Genomic DNA, 20,203 nt, shown 5'->3' with positions numbered 1-20,203 from the left:
ACTGACACTCCAGAAAACTTGTGGGGTGAAACAATGAGCCCCTTGATCTGGGAGACAGCAAGGAGGCTACCCAGCCAGGAGCCAGTCTCCTGCCCTATGTTCCCTCAAACCACTTTCCTCCCCTAGGGTTACACAGTGAAACCAGGCAGGGACGCTCTGGTCTGGGCTTTGAGGTGACAGCACTTTTCTCTTTCCGCTTCTCCGTATCAAAGGGGAGAACCTTGGTCACAGGGTGTTGATGGGGCTTGTAACCAAACCGAAGTGGGATCTTCTTGCCTGGAGTGGTAAAGCCAAACATCCATACTGAAATTGTGCAGTGGGAGGAAGCATGGTGTTTATTTGCAGGGCACCAAGCAAAGAGAATCTGGTAGCTCACGCTTAAGACTCAACTTCCTGGATGGCTTACAAGCAAGGCTGTTTAAAGGCAGGGGTAAATTTCAGGAAAGCAGAAGTTACAGGCAAATTTGTAAATCAATACATGGATGTTATACATTGGTTTGGCCTAAAAAGGTGGGAAATCTGGAAGCAAGGGCTTACAGGTCATACATGGCTTCAAAGACTTTCTGATTTGCAATCGGTTAGGGAAGGGAAATTTTGTCTAAAATCTTGGGTTCAGCAGAAAGAAATGTTAAGGTCTGACCTGTGGATGTGACTTCCTCCAGGTCCTCAGAGATAGCTAGGTGCCTGGAATTTCCCTTTATTCTATGACAGTGGAGAATAAAGAATAAAGAACATAGTCATTAGCTGGGCATGGCAGCACGCACCCTGTAGTCCCAGCTACTTGGGAGGCTGAGGCAGGGGAGGATGGCTTGAGCCTGGTGGACGGAGGTTGTAGTGAGCTGAGATCACACCACTGCACTCCAATCTGGGTGACAGAGCCAGACTTTGTCTCAAAAAAAAACAACAAGTCCGTCAATCAGAGTTCAGGCCTCAGTTTCTCCTCATTCGAGGTCTACATGCCAGCAAATCCATTTGGTTCTAGGTTTCTGAAAAACATCTAGCTGGGTTTCTGAAAAGCACCTCAGGGACATATGTTAAGATGTTCTCTTTGGTTTCTATAGAAAGCCAAACATCTGATGACTCTAACTTCTTTGACTATTATTTTAAGCTACTATTACTTTCTTTCTCATCAAGTTGCTCATTTACTTCTTGGGGTTAGCTAGGTGCCTAGAGTTTCCCTTGAAGAAACTCAAGATGTTCTTTTATTTCCATATTTGGGGGCCTGGCAGCTCCTAAGAGGGGTCCCTGCTCCATCTCAGGCTCACGGTCTCCAATTCTGGGGCAGCAGGGAAAAGAGGAACAGAGATGAACCCTGTGGACAGCTGGGTATCTCTGCTATGGGGGCAGGGGTGGGCATTACAAGAAAAAGCTCTGCCAAAGCCTTGTGGGATGGAGATTGGAACGAGCTGTCAAGAATAGCCTCCCCTTGTTTTTAGTAAGGAACAGCTCTTGGTGTTTCCCTTAAGCTTGGGTTTCCCAGCCAAGTGATGCTATGTGCCGGTGCCATTCCTGCACAGAGGTGGTGAGGACCAGCCTTGTAGCCAGTACCATCCTCTCAACTTGCAAACCGCAGAGGCATGGACGGGCAGACCCCAGTCTGCAGGTTAGGGATTCAGAACAAGAGGAAAAGCATGATAGTCTCTTTTCCTCTTGCACCTAACGCCCTCACCTGAGGGGTGCAAATCAGATATCCACACAGGAGTGGTATGGGGCAGGGTTTTCTTCCGGGGTGCTGATCCTCATTGCACAGGAAGGATTTTCAAGGGCTCAATGCGGTGTGATGCCAAGGAGGAGGTGAAGGGGCCTTGTAGTCATTGAAGGGGCAGTTACTAGGGGACGTGGCTGCAACCTCAAAAGCCTGGGGTTCCATTGCTCATCATCAGCTCTCTTGCCCTTTGCTCTCTATCTGGAGCATCTGCTCTTGCTTTGGAGCCAAGGAGTGTCTGAATTTCCCACAATCAAGAATCCCTGTCTCCCATTTTCCTCCACTGCCATGTGCAGAGAGAGGCATCTCCCTGACTCCAGTAGCCCCGTTCCCCCTGCAGGGACCCTCTTGGGGGGATCTGAGAAGGAAGCTCCCTGGACTGACAGGAAGAGTCTTGGGGAAGTCACGGACCAGGCTGAGGCTGTCTGTCAGTCACTGTGTCTGATTAAGTGGGGGCTGACACATTGTGGGGCAAGAGCATTTCCCAGTGGCGGTTGGTTGCTTGATGGGAAAGCTTTGACCTGGGGCAGAAACTGCCGGGAAAAAGCAGAGTTTAAACCCTCTGCCCACAGAAACCCAAACCTCTTAAATCATGACGTCCTTCTCAGGCTAGAGGGTAGTCGCTGCTGGAGGGCATTGGTGATTCCCCAAGTGTGTTGCTGGAGGTGACCTCATTGCTCAGCTCTGGGAAAGGCTCCTGGCTGCCTGCCGGCCTCCCCTATACCTCTACAGGGACAAAGGAGGCCAGAGACACGAGTTTCTGAATTTAGACTCCAAGTTCCTGAATCAGGGCAGCCTACATCATAAGCAAGTCAAACCCCAGCCTGTGGTTTCCCAGAGAGGTGGTCACAGAGTTGAGATTTTGTGGGTGGGGAGAAAAGGATGCAAAATCCACAGCTTGGGGCCATGCTCTGTGAAGTGGAGCTAGAACAAAATGTGACCTCTGATTTGGGTGAGTCCAGGGGAGAAGGTGTGGCTTTCAGATTTGTGTTGACCCTGCTGGGGCAGGCAGCATCTGTCGACCCTGTGGGCAGGCGGCCCTCCACCATGGGGGGAAGCCCTGGGTCTGGGGGTCTGGGGACAGGTGGTGAGGAGCAGGCCTCCGTGCTTGATGAACTGACACTGGGGCCTGGGTGGAGTGGTGCCTTGTCCAGCCTCACCCAGGTGCTCTCTAGTTCTTTTTCTCCCTTGAGGGCACTTTTCAGTTCCTGAGATCAATGTGGTCCCTACTGAGGAGACCATGAGGAGCCCTGCAGGCCATGACTTTGCTTGGTGCATGGTAAGCATAGGCCATGGGCCAGAGACATCCTTGAAATCGATGCTGTGCGTCCCATAATTATGGTTATCATATGTTTTCAATTTTTTGAAGATGTCTTGTTTCCAAATATTCTTCTATCACTTCTATATACATTGAGACCTCTTGGGAATTTCAGTATTTCAGCATCCAAATGACATTTTCCAGACTTCCCCTTGCAACCACCATGATCATTTGACAGCCATGTCCCCATTCTCTCACTTGAGATGTACAGTCATTGTAATAGCCTGAGCTCCAGGTCCAGAATCCAGAGCCATCTCAAGTAGAGAAGGCAGCAAGTGTGTGATTAGAAGGGTTGTGATGTAATAAAGAGGATGCTGAAGATTTGGGGCCCTGATGGTGGATTCTTCATTCAGGTTGCCACCAAAACCCTGGACTCTGGGGAGCCATGCCCTCCAGACAGCACCTGCCCATCTGGGTCTGTATTAATGAGTATTACTGTATTAATCCATTCATGCACACCTTCCCTTTGCACAGGCTGGGCATCTCAGTGCACTGGGCCCTGTAGCAGGTCACGTGATCCTCAGAAGGCTCACAGTGTCCTAAGAAAGTAAATAGCAGTAGCAATTATGATACAAAGCTATAAGCATGTACCTAGCAGGGGCCCTGTTGGGTGTGGGGACCAGAAAAGGAGAAGAGGCATCTAAGCTGAGATCTAAAAGACAAGGAAAGCTTAGGCCAGAGTATAGAAAGGGGTTTTCCGAGGTGGGGGAGTCCATGTCCTTCCTCAGCTCATTCAGGTCTCCATTCAAGGCCTTCCTTCTCTACCTGTCCAAAATGGCACCTGCTGTCACTCCTCACTCTCCACCCTCTTCCTTGTTCACTTGTCCAAGATAGTACCTGCCCTCTCAGTCCCTCCCTTGTCCACCTGTCCAAGATGGTGGCTGCCCTCGCTCTCATTTCCTTCCTTGTCCATTCGGCCAAGATGGTGCCTGCCCTCTCTCTCATTCCCTTACCTCCTCCACTCGGCCAAGATGGCACCTGCCGTCACTCTCCACTCCTTTGTTCATTTGCCCACAATAGTGCCTGCCTCACTCTGTACTTCCTTCCTGTGCTTCTGTTCCCATCTATGCTTTTATCACCGCTTGGCTATGATTATGGTTCTGTTTTTGTTGACTAGCTGTATTGCCAGACTCTCCCTAGAATGTCGGCTCCATGAGGGCAGGGACTCTGTTCATGGGCATATCCATAGCTGTCTAATAGACTCTTAGTCACTTACTTGGCTAAACAAGTAGGTGCACAAAGTGAGTTCAGGCTGGCCAGAACAGAGAGGCTAAGTCAGGGAGTCTCCAACCGTCTGCCTTGGCTGCCTAGTCACACCCAGCCTCTTCTTGTTGTTTTGACCCCACACGTGACCTCTACCTGGCCTGCTCTGGGACTCACAGCATCCTCCTGCCACTTCTTGCCCTACTTGCTGACTCCACGCTGTGGCTTCTGTTGTAGGCCCCCTGGTGCAGCCAGAGGTGAGGCAAGTCTGTGAGAAACCAGGGCTGACAGCATGGCCTCAGCCAACCCGGGGCCAAGCCCCCACGCAGCAGCCAGGTCCCCCTTGGTGCTGCTGGCTGCAGGTTAGCCTGTCCTTACCGCTCCCAGGGAGTTTCTTGGTGTCAGACCCAGCCTCTGAATTCCAGCTCCTCTCCATGTTTTTCTTCTCCAGGATCTCTCTTCTCTCGCGCAGCCTCAGCCTGTTTCGGGACAGCCTGCATGAGTTTGTATTTGCAGTCTGTATGGAGAGAACGGTCACCTGGCCAGGGATGCAGGATCCACAGCAAATACATCCAATATAGAGAGGAGGCATCGCTGGTGCTCTCGCTGTAGTCTTTAGCATCCTTCCTGGGACTGGGGTCGCTTCCTGGTGGCTTCTTTGGTGCCTCTGCAGAATTTTCTAGGGTTTTCTTGGCCCAGGCATGTGGCCAGTTCTGAGTTCTCTCCTTTCTCATGGGGCACAGATGTCAATTCTGCCATCTCCTTCAGGACCTATGAAGGTCTTTGCCAAATCACAGTCATTAAAAGGACGCTCCTTCCAGCCCACTTGGCCAAATAAAAGATAAAGGAAAAACAAAAGTCCAAGAGTGCCGCGTTTATTGGTAGCAGGGCTTGAGTAGGTTTGTTATTTTCTCTGGTAGTTCACATAGGCATTTTCCTGCATTGTGTCACCCACTTGTCACTGGGTTCCAGTACAATGTCCACCCCCACCCACATGACACCAGTGGTTTCTGGCTTTAAAAAGAGATGACCTTGATTTCTTCTCTGACCTTGGATTACTGAGGGTTGGAGCTAGAAGGAACCTTGCTGATGGATCGTCTAATCCAAATGCCAGTCCACAGCCCACGAACCAATTATCTCTGAATTATTTGGGACACTTGGAAAAACATAGATCCCTCACTGTTGCCACCAAGATTCTCTTTCAGTAGGTCTGGATTGGCTGTGGAATCTGGTGTTCCTAATGATCTTGAAAAGACCCACTGACCGCTCCAGTATCTTATCAAGTGAGGACGCTCAGGTCAGGTGCCAGCAGGGGAAATAGCCCCCAAGAGTAGTGGGGCAGGCAGGATGGTGAAAAGGATATGGGAAGACGCATCAGGAAACCCAAGCTGTGATCCCAGCTCTGGCACTGACCATGTGTATTGCCCTGAGACCATGACTTCCCAGCCAAACCCTGGCTTTGTGATGATCCAAAGGCTTCTTTCAGTTGCTCTGGTGTTGTTTGAGTCACCAACATTTCCCCTTGGAGAACCAATGCATTGTAATGCTCAGAAATGACTTTCTACTCCATTCTGCAAACTTTGATTTTTCATTTCCTCCAGCCAGGCTGTGTGCTAAGCACTGAGTTTAGAGATCAATGTGGCAGGGGCTCAGCCCTCAGAGAAGGGGGAAGAGACCCGCATTGCTGATGCTTCCATGGGCCAGGAGTGTGCCCAGAGCCCTTTAACTTTGTTGCGTTGTGTTTGCATGACAGTCCTGCAGTGTGGATGTTGTTCCCATGTCGCAAGTTGGGGAAATGCCCTTAGAGAGGTTGTAAGGCTAACTTAAAGTCATTCAGGTTGAAAGGGCCTACTATGTGCCAGGTGCTATTCTGAGCTCTTCACATCTATTGCCATGTTTCATTGATTCTGTGACACACATTTACATATCTGTGAAATCAGGAAGCATCCGGCACTTGACATAATTTGCCACCTACACCAGAGTTTTTTCCTTCTTAGTGGCATATAAAACAGTGAGGTGCCCGTTACAACAGGTGGCATCTCAGATTTGATGAACCAATGTGTCTCACAGTTGCAGATAGTAAGTGGCAGAACCAAAATTCACAACTGGCTCTCTCTGGCTTAAAGCACTTTCACACTCACAACCTAGTGGGAAAGTGAACATGAACGACCAAATCAGGGCTAAGACATTTCCCGGGACACAGCAAGGCTACCTGCCCACAAAGCCTTAACCATCCTTGGCTTCCTATTTCTCCTACACCCTCCTCCCTGGCAGGCAAGGCTGCTGGTCACCGGGTCTCAAACAGTGGAGATAAATCTGGTAATCACACTCCTTGATATTTACCCAGATGAGCTGAAACTGACATCCACATGAAAACGTGCACATGGATATTTACAGCAGCTTTATTCATCCAGGCAAAAACTTTGAAGCAACCAAGATGTTTTTCAGTAGGTAAATGGATGAGTAAACTATGGTGCACATAGAAAATGAAATATCATTCAGTTCTAAAAAGAAAGGAGTTATCAAGCCACGAAAAGACATGAAGGAACCTTCCATGAAGGTTCACTTACTTATTACTAAGTGAAAGATGCCAATCTGAAAAGGCTGCATACTGTATGATTCCAACTATGACATTCTGGAAAAGGCAAAACTATGGAGACAGTAAAAAGATCAGTGGTTGCCAGAGGTAGGGAGGAGGGAGACATGAATAGTCCCACTGAATAGGTGGAGCACAGGAGACTTTTAGGGCAGTGAAAAGATTCCATATGATATCGTAATGGCGAATACATGTTTTTATACATTTGTCCAAACCCATCACATGCACAGCACCACGAGTGAACCCAAATGTAAACTGTGGACGCTGGGTGATGATGATGCATCAGTGTAGGTTCATTGAGTGTAACAAATGCACCACTCTCGGGGGATGTTGATATTGGGGGAGGCTGTGTGTAGGGGGAGGGGTGGTGTATACAGGAATTTTCTGAACCTTTCAATCAATTTTTCTGTGAACCTAAAACTACTCTTTAAAAAAGGCTATTTTATTTTATTGTTTATTATTCCAACTTTTATTTTGAATTCAGGGGGTTCCTGTGCAGGTTTGTTACCTGGGTATATTGCGTGATCCTGAAGCTTGGAGTATAGATGATCCTGTCACCCAGGTAGTGAGCATAGTGCCCAGTAGTTAGTTTTTCAACCCTTACCCCTCTTCTACCCTCCCCCATCTTGTATTCCTGCCCCCACCCCTGTGTTTAGCTCCCACTTAAAAGTGAGAATATGAGGTATTGGTGTTCTGTTCCTGTGTTAATTCATTTAGGATAACAGCCTCCAGCTGCATCCCTGTTGCTGCACAGGACATTATTTTGTTCTTTTTTATGGCTGCATAGTATTCTATGGTGTATATGTACCACATTTTCTTTATTCAATCCACTGCTGATGGGCACTTAGCTTGATTCCATGTCTTTGCTATTGTGAATAGTTCTGCAATGAACTTATGAGTGTATGTGTCTTTTTGGTAGAATGACTTATTTTCCTTCAGATGTATACCCAGTAATGGGATTGTTGTGTCAAATGATAGTTCTAAGTTCTTTGAGAAATCTCCAAATTGCTTTCCACAGTGGCTGAACTAATTTACATTCCCACCAACAGTATAAGCATTCCCTTTTCTCCACAGGCTCATCAGCATCTGTTGGTTTTTTGACTTTTTAATAATAGCCATTCTGACTGGTATGAGACAGTATCTCATCGTCGTTTTGAGTTGCATTTCTCTGATGATTAGTGATGATGAGCATTTTTTCATGTTTGTTGGCTGCTTGTATATCTTCTTTTGAGAAATATCTGTTCATGTCTCCTGCCCACTTTTTTTTTTTTTTCTGAGACAGGGTCTTCCTTTGTCATGCATGCTGGAGTGCAGTGGCACAAACCTGGCTCACTCAGCCTTAACCTCCCAGGCTTAAGTGATCCTCCCACCTCAGCCTCCCGAGTAGCTAGGACCACAGGCATGGGCCACTGTGCCTGGCTAATTTATTATTATTTTGTAGAGACAGGGTTTCCCCATGCTGCCCAGTCTGAGGCTGGTCTTGAAGCCCTAGCCTCAAGTGATCCTCCTGCCTTGGTCTCCGAACGCGCTGGGATTATAAGTATAAGCCACCAAGCCTGGCCCCTCCTTTGCCCATTTTCTGATGGGGTTATTTGTTTTTTGCTTGTTGAATTAAGTTCCTTATAGATTCCAGATATTAGACCTTTGTTGGATGCATAGTTTGCAAATAGTATTTCCTCCCATTTTGTAGGTTGTCTGTTCACTTTGTTGATAGTTTTTTGGGGTTTTTTTCCTCCTGTACAGAAGCTCTTTAGTTTAATTAGGTCCCACTTGTCCACTTGTCAATTTTGGTTTTTGTTGCACTTGCTTTTGAGGACTTAATCATAAATTCTTTTTCAAGGCCAATGTCCAGAATAATGTTTCCCAGGTTTTCTTCTAGGATCCTTACAGTTTGAGGTCTTAAATTTAAATCTTTAATCCATCTTGACTTATATAATTTTGTATAAGGTGAAAGGTAAGGGTCCAGTTTTATTCTTCTGCATACGGCTAGCCAACTGTCCCAGCGCCATTTATTAAATAGGGAGTCCTTTCCCCACTGCTTATTTTTTCAACTTTGTCGAAGATCAGATGGCTGTAGGTGTGTAGCTTTATTTCTGGGCTATTTTGTTCCATTGGTCTGTGTGTCTGTTTTTGTATTAGCACCGTACTGTTAAAAAGCTATTTTTTTTTTTTTTTTTTTAGGTGGAGAGAAGGCTGGCAAAGGGCAGGCGAGGCACAGGGAGATTTGGGGGCTGAAGTCTTGATATAGCGGGGCCCCAGCCCTCTCTTCCTCCTACCCAGGGATATGGGGAGTCACAGAAGGCCCCTGGGGGCGGGTCCTGGTGTGTCCAGAGCTGGGTAGTGACAGTCGGCTGCTCTGGCAGGTGGCGTGGAGGCCCCGATGATGATCCGTCTGGTGAACGGTTCAGGCCCGCACGAGGGCCGCGTGGAAGTGTACCACGACCGGCGCTGGGGCACCGTGTGTGACGACGGCTGGGACAAGAAGGACGGAGATGTGGTGTGCCGCATGCTCGGCTTTCGCGGCGTGGAGGAGGTGTACCGCACAGCTCGATTCGGGCAAGGTAAGGCGCTCTGAGGGTAAAGGACATGGGAGAGGGCCTGCACATCCTAGGACTGGGCCCCCCTCCAAAGCCGGAGTCCCTTCCACTGCAATTCTGCAAGGTCCCCAGCCTCTCCCCGAATGCTTACTGCAATGAGAACTCACTGCTCTGCCCCAGGCAACCACCTCCGGTGGTCATCAGACAGTTCTGATGATTAGAACATTCTTCCTTTCCCTGAATCTAAGTCCTGTCTCCTGGTGGTGTCCCATACCAGCCTTCCCCAGTCCTGTGTCCCAGGCACAGCTGCTGTGGTCTCTCTCCCCCTGGCTAGCTCCTCAGACCTTTATAACTTGTTCTCATGGCTCTGTTATGCTTTTATCATTAACACTGATATGATACTCACTCTGTGCCAGGCTATGTTCTCAACATGTAACAAATATTCACCCATTTCATCTTTACAGCACTATGAAGTATACAGGTATCATTGCTGTTTTTCTTTTTTCTTTCTTTTTTTGAGGAGGGGAGCAGGATCTAGTTTGGAGTGCAATGGTGCAGTCATGGCTCACTGCAGCCTTGATCACCCGGGCTCAAGCGATCCTCCTACCTCAGCCTCCTGACTAGCTGGGACTACTGACCATCCCCAGCTAACTTTTTACTTTTAATAGAGATGAGGTCTCACTATGTTGCCCAGACTGGTCTCAAACTCTTGGGCTCAAGCAGTCCACCCACCTTCGCCTCCCAAAGTGCTGGGATTACAGGCATGAGCCACTGTGCGCAGCCATCCCAGTTTTTCAAATGAGGAAATAAAAACACAGAGAGGTTGAGTGACTTGCCCAAGGTCACACAGCTAGCAAATGTCAGACCCAGAATTTAGACTCAAGCAGGTATCTTAGGAGTCTGTATTTGAACCACTCTGCTGAGCTGTCTCTGCCTCTCTGAGTCTTTTCTTCTCCAGGTGAAAATCCCCAGTATTCATCTTGTCCCCATATGACAAGATTTGGAAAGCCTTCATCATTTTGCTTGCTTTCCTTTTGACATGCTGAAGCACATTGACCTTCCTACAGATGGCACAACAGACTCTGAGGAAGGGGCACAGACTCTTCTTAGGTAGATGGCTGATTCGAACCCTGCATTCGTTTCCTGATGGAAAGAATCAGAGACTCTTGTGTTGACGCACAACTAAAACAATGGTCCCACGTGCACAAACCTGGTACTCCCCACACTCATTCAGTAGTGAGCTGTCCCTCAACAGCATGTCCTGGCCCTGTCGCTTCTGCACTCTGGGTCTTGGTGTCCTGTCTGTAACCAAAGGGCCTGCGGGCTCTGGGATGGGTCTCCCAGCCTGGGCCCCCTGGGATTTAAGATGCTGCTGCTCACCTGTGGAGAAGACCAGGTGAGTGTGGGGAGGGATTGGGGCTGATCCTCTCACACCCAGTTACCAGATGCCCTGGTGACCCGCGGACGGCAGCCCGCTGACGGCAGGGCTCCCCACGCCACGGAGCGGAGCCTGGCGTACCTGCTGTCTTGCCTGAGGTCATCGCTGTCCAACCCGCTGTGCTAAATGGCTACAGGGACCCATGGCACAGGGTGAGGGGAGAAAGTGGCATGTCCCTTCCAGATGGGGACTCAGAGCCAGGTCATATCCAGACTGGAGGTGGAAGCTTGCATTCTTCCCGCCACCGTTCTCTTCATCCCCACCAGGGGTTGCTGCAGTTCTTGGTCCAAATCTCATCCCATAGATCTCATAGGTAATTGACTGAAAGTGACCCTTGGTGAAATCTGTCAAGCCAGCTGGCAGGGAGTGCAGTCTTAAGGGCCAGAATTTGCTGGGCGAGTTCAAAGGGGTCTGGTACCACGAAGGGCAGCCCACCAGGAAAGAATACTGTTCTCTAACCTAAGGCTGGGGGCTGGATTCCGGCTGGTTTTGGCTAAGGAAAACCACCGCTGTTGTTGGGTAGAATAGGAACAGTCCTCAAATTCCCATTTCGAACTCCAAAGAAGGCTTCTTCCTAATAAGTGACAGTAAAACCTTTTGAGGAAAAACATTATAAATTATTTTCAAGGAGTTAGAATAGGTAGTTTGAAGATCACAGGTCATGTTAGCCTGACTCTGCCAGTTGGTGAAAAGGCAGTGGGTGGGCTTAGAGTGCCAGGCCAGCGATCCTGTAGACTTTGTGGCTTCTTTCATTCCCCTGACCTCTGTTCCTCCTGACACATGTGGGGAAGCTCTAAGCTTGCCACTTGATTCTTTAAACTGGTCGATGGGAAGCTGGACTTGGTTTCACGAATGCCCTATTTTTTGCACCATTATTTCCCTATCACGGTGCCCTAATGGGTCTCAGGTGCTATTCAAGACCTTGGCTGATTGCAGGCCAGGTGTCACTAGTGGTATACAGGGGGCCGTAGGGGCCTGGGCAGGGGAGGGCTGGCATAACTGAGGCTTTCTGCCAGCACAGACTCCACCCATGTTCTCCTCCTCCTCTCTACAAGCAGTTTCCAGGCACCTGCCATGGACCAGGCTAGCTACACGGCTGAGGGGCAGAGCTGACCAAGCCCAGCCCTGGCCACAGCACGAGTAGTGTAGAGGGGGATTCTAAACCAAGTGCCAAGGGTTCTAATGCTTTTGTAGCCATGGGACCGAGAGGAGGGAAGGCTGTCACTCCTGGAGGCAGGCAGAGCCACCCTGCCAGCATCCTACCCACTGGTGCCCCAACCCCACTCCCAGCTCGTCCGCTGTTGAGCCTGAAGGAGCCTCCCAGGTCTCTCTCACTCTACCTCCTAGCCTTCTTCTCACGCCCCTCCTGTCAGTTTCCTCTCCCCAGCACCCCCAACGCCCCACCTCCACTGTCCTTGGGTTCTGCACACTCTCTCTGGAGGCTGCCTCCACACCTGGAGCTTCAGTCACCCCCAGCTCTTCCCTCTGTCATAGTGCTCAGTGGAGCTCCAGACCCGAGTGTCCAGTGACCTTCCTGACAGCTGCACAACCCCATGGGCTCCTCCAACAGCAGCTGTCACAATTGCACACATCTCCTTCCCACCAGATCCTGTGCATCACTCATCACCATCACCAGAGCCATCCTACCAGTCAGACCCCATCCCAGCCAGAACCATGGCCACCTCTTCCCTGTCACCACTCCCTCTCCCCGCATCAGGTTGGTCCCAAAGTCCTGCAGATCCCACTAGTATTCACCCCTCTGGCGTTCCTTGAACCTGTCCCCACCTCGTCATTCTTGCTGTCCTCCCCTTAGGAGATTAGCAGGTAGAGCAGTGGTTAGCGCCCCAGCCCTGGAATCAAACCACCCACGTCAGAATCCCGGATCTGCCACTTGTAGCTGGAGACCTTGACGAGATTCCGTACCCTCTCTAAGCTTCAGTTCTTCCACTGTTGAAGAATTACTATAAATGCTAAAGGAGTTCCTGCATGTCAAGCAGTTAGCACACACAGGCTCCATTGTGCACACTTATCTACAGGTGTGGGGTGGAGATGGGGGCAGTAGAGGCTGTAATCCTCCAGGAGCCACTCCTCACGGCCACCACACCTGCAGGCTAGCTCCTGTGACCTTCCTTCTTGTGGATGCTGGGGATCTTTCTTTCTTTTTTTCTCTTTTTAAGAGATGAGGTCTCCCTCTGTCACCCATGGAGTGCACCCTCTGGAGTGCAGTGGTGCAGTCACAGCTTGCTGCAGCCTTGACTTCCCAGGCTCAAGCAATCCTCCTGCCTCAGCCTTCAGAGTAGCTGGGACCACGGGCGCATGCCACTACGCCAAGCTAATTATTTCATTTTATTATTTTGGAGAAATGGGGTCTCGCTATATTGCCCAGGCTGGTCTCAAACTGTTAGGGATCTTTCTAAAATGAGTGCCTGGTCACCTCACTCCCTGCCTGGGTCCTCAAAGGATTTTTATCGCTCTCAGAAAGCTGGGTTTCCCTAGCTCAGCACCCAAGGATCTTCTTCATCCGCCTCCTGCCCAACCCATACCTCTCCACACTGGCTCCTTCCATGCTCCCTCACCCCCAAGATGGGAATAACCCTCCTCTAGGCTCCCATCACATTTTTCTCTATCACAGCACTTCTTATACTCTCCTGATCCCTGCGATATATGGAAACATCTTGAGGGCTTCACCTTTATAGTTCCAAATCCCAAAACTACCTGGGGCATAAGAGGAGCTGGATAAATGTGGAAGGGAAGAAAGGAAGGAGGGAGAGAAGGTAGGAAGAAAGGGAGGGAGGAGTGAAGGAAGGAAGCGAGGCAGGGGGGAACAGAGGGAGGGAAGAAGGAAGAATGAAGGGAGCGAGGAAGGAAGAATAGAAGGAAGGAAGGAATTCCAGTGCCTGCCAAACCTGAGTCCTCCGTGTCTCCAAGCTCTGACAGTTCTCCCAGGGGTCTGGCACCATAAAATTTCTCCTGGACAGGGCATAGTAATCAGATTTTCTGTTTGCATGGGGGAAGCCGAGGAAAGACCCAAATGGGAGGGCCTTGAAGATGTTCTAAATTTTAAATTGGTCCAGGAGGTGTTGGAGTGATGCAAATGGAGAGGTGGAAGGGTGATGACTGGAGGGAGGCCCGGGAGGCTGCGGAAGGGAGTGTGACCTAGCGCAGCTGGGAGCATCTCCCAGGGAGACAGACAGATGGAAAAGGAGGTAAGGATGGGTGCACATCAGATAGATTTGTAGGTGGGAACAGGCAGACAAAATTAGGAGTGTTCACTTCTAATTATAGCATTATTACCTCCTCTTGTCCTTTTATCTAAGATAAGATTCAAATATTGGGAAATAGCTTTAGTGCAAGGATCAGCCAACATTTTCCATAAAGTGCTGGATAGCAAATATTTTAAGCTTTGTGGGCCAGGTGGTCTCTGTCACAGCTACTCAGTTCTGCAGTTGGAGTGGGAAAACAACCTTAGCCAATATGCAATCAAATGGGTGGGGCTGTGTTCCAATACAACTTTATTTATAAAAGCAGGCATTGGCCAGACCTGGCTCATGGTTTGCCGTCCCCTGGCTGAGTGTTACGGACTGTGCACTGTGGCTGTATGAGGAGAAAAGACTGCACTGGCCGAACATGAGAGGCCAGATCAGGGCCTCTTCCCCTCAATAGTTACATACTTAGAGATGTCACTCAATCTTTCTGGGGCCTCAGTTTCCCTCTCTTAAATACCTGTTAAATAGCCCTCCTGCCTTCTATGTGTGAGGTACAGATGGAAGCCTGTAGGATTCAGTGTAACTTTTTCCTACTATGAATAAATAAACACATAGAAGCTCGAACGTTAGCTCCATAAGGCAGAAATCCTTTGCGTCTGTTGTTTTGTCTTTCTTTCTGTTCATCAGAATAGTACTGAGCACACAGAGGACTCAATAATTTGGTTTTTTGTTTGTTTGTTTGTTTGTTTTGTCTTTGAAACCGAGTCTTGCTCTGTCACCCAAGCTGGAGTACAGTGGCATGATCTCGGCTCGCTGTAACCTCCGCCTCACAGGTTCAAGTGATTCTCCTGCCTCAGCCTCCTGTGTAGCGGAGATTGCAGGCATGTGCCACCACGCCCACCCAATTTTTGTGTTTTTAGTAGAGACGGGGTTTTGTCATGTTGACCAGGCTGGTCTTGAACTCCTGATCTCAACGATCTGTCCTCCTCAGCCTCCCAAAGTACTGGGATTACAGGCATGAGCCACGGCACCTGGCCAAGAGTCTGCTTTTCTGTGTGTGTGTGTGTGTGTGTGTGTGTGTGTGCGCGCGCGCGCGCACGCAACAAGGCTGTTTATTTCACCTGGGTGCAGGCAGGCTAAGTCCGAAAAGAGTCAGCACAGGGAGATGGGGTGGGGCCGTTTTATAGGATTTGGGTAGGTAGTGGAAAATTACAGTCAAAGGGGGTTGTTCTCTGGCGGGCAGGGGCAGGGGTCACAAGGTGCTCAGTGGGGGAGCTTGTGAGCCAGGAGAAGGAATTTCACAAGGTAATGTCATCAGTTAAGGCAGGAACAGACCATTTTCACTTCTTTTGTGATTCTTCAGTTACTTCAGGCCATCGGGATGTATACGTACAGGTCACAGGGGATATGATGGCTTAGCTCGGGCTCAGAGGCTTGACATTCCTGTCTTCTTACATTAATAAGAAAAATAACATAAAATAGTGTTGAAGTGTTGGGGCAGCAAAAATTTGGGGGGATGGTATGGAAAGATAATGGGCGATGTTTCTCAGGGCTGCTTCGAGCGGGGTTAGGGGCAGTGTGGGAACCTAGAGTGGGAGAGATTAAGCTGAAGGAAGATTTTGTGTGTCTGCTTTTCTAACAAGCTCTCCGGTGATGTTGACAGCACTGGTCCTCAGACTGCACCTTGAGTAATCAGCTATCAGTTCTAAAGCTCAAGCAATGATTGGTACCCAGAGCCGACTGGGAGTTCTAGCCTCTGCCTGGTGGTGGGAGGAGCAGAGAGGGTTTGCTGGCAAATTCCTCTGGGAATGATCCCCCGCAGTGTTGATGTCACTGCAGATACGCACTGCTCCTCCCTCCACGACCCTGTTCCCATTGTATGGGTCCTCCCATGACTGGACGTGAGCCAGAACCCCTGGTGAAACACCAGCTAGAGTTTCAAGATCCTCTATATGCATTTGGGCTGGGTCACCTTGGAACTGTTCTTTATTTGTTAGTCAATTTTTGCTTTGGGTGTGACTAATCCCACAAAGCCCTGGAGCTTGCAGCCTTTTCCTGGGTAATTTGCAAACCGATGTGTCTTCCAGGAGACGTTTAATCTGAAAATCATTCTCTGCCTCAAAGGGCTTATTGTGTAAGAGCCACAGCTATCCAGGCCAGGAAGAGGCTCTGGAGAAGAGACAACATCCAAGGAGGTGGTGGAAGGGGCCTCTCCTCCCTGCTCCAGCCCCGGATTCACTGCACGGCAATCCCTTGACAACAGGGGCTGAAAATGTCTACATCACAAAAATATGTTCAAGCCACTTAGTTCATGTGTTAGAACCAAACAACAGGGGAGTGGTTTAAATGTTCTCTTGACATTCTTTGTAAAGGGATTTTACCCATGTACTTCGAGAGTCAATGACAGAGTTTAAGACTTTAATAGTCAGTCCTGGCAATTCCACTAAAAAGGAGAGGTTGTCCGGCTCCTGACACATAGCCGATATTCATAGCTACTACCATCATCACCATCAATTATTGTGATTCTGCCCTGAAGAAACTAATCCCAGAAAATAAGTATGAGGTCTTGTGGGGAGGTGGAGAGGGCAGCTGGAAGCCCCTAGATTTGAGTGTGCAGCAGAGCCAAGTCAAGGGCAGACACAGTCATGCTCTCTCTCTTCTCCTTCTTGCCCTCCTGTGTATCTGCTTAGAAGCTGTGTTTCCCTGTCTCCACAGGCACTGGGAGGATCTGGATGGATGACGTCGCCTGCAAGGGCACAGAGGAAACTATCTTCCGCTGCAGCTTCTCCAAATGGGGGGTAACAAACTGTGGGCATGCTGAAGATGCCAGTGTGACATGCAACAGACACTGAAAGTGGGCAGAGCCCAAGCTCGGGGTCCCGCACAGAGCATCCTTCCTGCATCCCTGGGGTGGGGCACGGCTCAGGGCCACCCTGACCATGCCTCGGCCACAACCCATCCAGCACTCCCAGTCCTCACACCTGCATCCCAGGACCGTGGGGGCCAGTCGTCATTTTCCTCTTGAACATGTGCTCCAAAGTGTAACTCTGGGACCTACTGCCCATCTCTGTCTTCCACCAGGTTCCTGCATGAGGAGCCCTGGTCAACTGGATCACCACTTTGCCCAGCCTCTGAACACCATGCACCAGGCCTCAATATCCCAGTTCCCTTTGGCCTTTTAGTTACAGGTGAATGCTGAGAATGTGTCAGAGACAAGTGCAGCAGCAGGGATGGGTGGTAGTACAGATCATTTACTCTTCAGACAATTCCCAAACCTCCATTAGTCCAAGAATTTCAACATCTTCCTCCCCAGCAAGAGGCAATGTCAAGTGATGAATTTCCCCCCTTTACTCTGCCTCTGCTCCCCATTTGCTAGTTTGAGGAAGTGACATAGAGGAGAAGCCAGCTGTAGGGGCAACAGGGAAATGCAAGTCACCTGCAGGAATCCAGCTAAATTTGGAGAAGGGAATGAGACTAACATTGAATGACTACCATGGCAGGCTAAATAGTATCTTGGGTGCTAAATTTATGTATCCACTTAGCTGCATTGGTCCAGGGCATGTGAGTCTGGATACGACCTTACCTCCAGGTAGCACTTAACTGGTCCATTCACCTAGCCTGCAAGTCAGAAGACAGAATGACTGAGACCATGTTCCCACCTGAACTTATGGTCTTTACTTGGCCTGAGCAAAAAGCTTGTGTACAGTAACTAGAAAGTGTGGCGTGTAACTAGAAAGTTGCATACTTCAGAACCTCCAGGATGTGAGTGCAAGGTCAAACATGATTGGCTTCCAGGCCGACCGTCAGTGTAGGAGGAAAGCTGATGTGGAGGGTGACATGGGGGCTGCCCATGTTAAACCTAAGTCCAGTGCTCCGGCATTGGACAGTCACGGTTAAAGCCAAGTCATGTGTGTCTCAGCTGTTTGGAGGTGATGATTTTGCATCTTCCAAGCCTCTTCAGGTATGAATCTGTGGTCAGGAAAACACAAGTCCTAATGGAAACCCTATGGGTGGAAGGAAATGAAGATTCCCTATAACTTCTGGGGGTGGGGAGTAGGAATAAGGGGCCTTGGGCCTCCACAAATCTGCAATCTGCAGCCTCCTCCTAGAGATAGGGAGATCATGCTCTGCTTTTTACATGAGGAGCAGAACTGGGCCATACATGTGTTCGAGAACTAGGGGAGCTACCTAGTAGCAAGTGAGTACAGACCCACCTCACCTTGGGGGAATCTCAAACTTATAGGCCTCAGATACATGATCACCTGTCATATCAGGTGAGCACCGGCCTGCTTGGGGAGAGACCTGGGCCCCTCCAGGTGTAGGATCAGCAACACTCCTGGCTGACAACTAAGTCAATGTGGCCCTAGGTCATTCTTGCTTCCAATATGCTTGCTACTCCTTAAATGTCCTAATGATGAGAAACTCTCCTTCTGACCAATTGCTATGTTTACATAACACGCATGTAGTCATGCATCCCTTGCCAGAGCCAATATATGTATGCATATATAAACATAGCACTTTTTACTACATAGTTCAGCACATTGCAAGGTTTGCATTTAAATTAAAAACAAAAAAACAAAACAAAAAAAAACCTAAAGATAAAAGATGCCACACTGAACAAACTAAATTCCCAACCCGGTTCTGGCAAAGAATCCAGTTATCGCTTCCATGAAGACGCACATACTCTCTTACTTGGTCTTTTCATTAGGGAAAATATAAGTCTTGTTTTACATCAAATAAAAACAATGTTAAAAACTGTGTGAACCTTAAAAATGGAAGTCTACTAGTTTACATACCTACTTCAGAGAACATGGAAATGACCATGGGCCTGCATTTCAGGGACTAAAGGAAATTAGGCCTAGCCTAAAATACATCAGACCTTTTGTAAGAAAGAATTTCAATAAAGCAAAAACATGTCACTAACAAGCTTTCCATGACATACATTCCTTCTCCTGAAAACCTGGTGAGTGTGGGGAGGGCTGGTGAAATTGGATAATGTGATCATTTTTCAGTGGGGATTGGTAGTGTCGGCAGCTTATAGGAAAAGTCACCCTAATACTTCTGGATGATAACACGGTTTTGTCCAACAACAACAAGGAACGTGATGGCTCAAGCCTTATTTGGTAACCAAAGGAAGTGGGTCCCAAGCAACAGAACAATCACCAAGGCCCATCTTACAAGAAAACTGCTTTTCATTCAATAGAGAAAAGAACACCTGTCTGTTTCCTTCTCACATCTCCAGAGTCCTCAGTTGGGGGTGTGCTTCCCTCCGGAGTTCCAGAAGATCGTCCAGAGTTAGGTACTGGGTCTGTGAAGTCACTGGCCCCATCATCTAAGGATAGGCAGGAATTCCAGGTACAGGACCTGAACACTGTGTACGGATGGCCCGGGTCACTGCATAGTCCTGGTCACATGCTTGAAGTGGCACCTCTGGGAATAATGTGCTGAGATTGCTACATGATAATTTGCTAAGTCAACAGAGAAAAGTTAACTTTCTGGAAATCCACAAAGGAAATACCCTTTTCTTTCTCCTCTAAAAGTCCTGGTGGTGCCCCCACCCTCCCAAATCTTTGTGGTTCCTGTCATGCGTGTCCGTGTGAAGAGACCACCAAGCAGGCTCTGTGTGAGCAATAAAGCTTTTTAATCACCTGGGTGTAGGCGGGCTGAGTCCGAAAAGAGAGTCAGCAAAGGGAGAAAAGGGTGGGGCCGTTTTATAGGATTTGGGTAGGTAAAGGAAAATTATAGTCAAAGGGGGGTTGTTCTCTGGCGGGCGGGAGTGGGGGTCACAAGGTGCTCAGTGGGGGAGCTTTTTGAGCCAGGATGAGCCAGGAAAAGGAATTTCACAAGGTAATGTCATCACTTAAGGCAAGGACCGGCCATTTTCACTTCTTTTGTGGTGGAATGTCATCAGTTAAGGCAGGGGCAGGGCATTTTCACTTCTTTTGTGATTCTTCAGTTACTTCAGGCCATCTGGGATACGTGCAAGTCACAGGGGATGCGATGGCTTTGTTTGGGCTCAGAGGCCTGACATTTCCCATTCTGTAAACAGGTTACATGGAGAAGAGCAGTGATACCTTTTTCCGCTCTCTTTAATATCTAAAAGACACGACGACTGACTGTCTTGAGTGCCTGATTTGGGGCTTACGTGTGTCATAGTTAAATGCACCCACTCTTGTGCCCTGGACATGTCTCTAAGGAGA

At 48.9% G+C, this 20,203-nt stretch overlaps 1 protein-coding gene across 1 annotated transcript in view; it reads left to right on the top strand.

The window, feature by feature from the left end:
- Positions 1-18,923, top strand: part of SCARA5 (scavenger receptor class A member 5) — a 124,587-nt gene extending 105,664 nt beyond the window's left edge. Inside the window, exons 8-9 of the mRNA XM_025394908.1 lie at positions 9,186-9,383; positions 16,719-18,923. Of these exons, the coding sequence (XP_025250693.1) occupies positions 9,186-9,383; positions 16,719-16,855 (335 nt within the window). The 3' untranslated portion in view covers positions 16,856-18,923. The remainder of the gene's footprint in view (positions 1-9,185; positions 9,384-16,718) is intronic.
- Positions 18,924-20,203: the final 1,280 nt, after the last annotated feature.

This window comes from Theropithecus gelada, chromosome 8 (genome assembly GCF_003255815.1).
Source record: "Theropithecus gelada isolate Dixy chromosome 8, Tgel_1.0, whole genome shotgun sequence".
Classification (NCBI taxonomy): Eukaryota; Metazoa; Chordata; class Mammalia; order Primates; family Cercopithecidae; genus Theropithecus; species Theropithecus gelada.
Note: the sequence above shows the minus strand (reverse complement) of the source record. Positions and strands in the feature narration are given on the sequence as shown.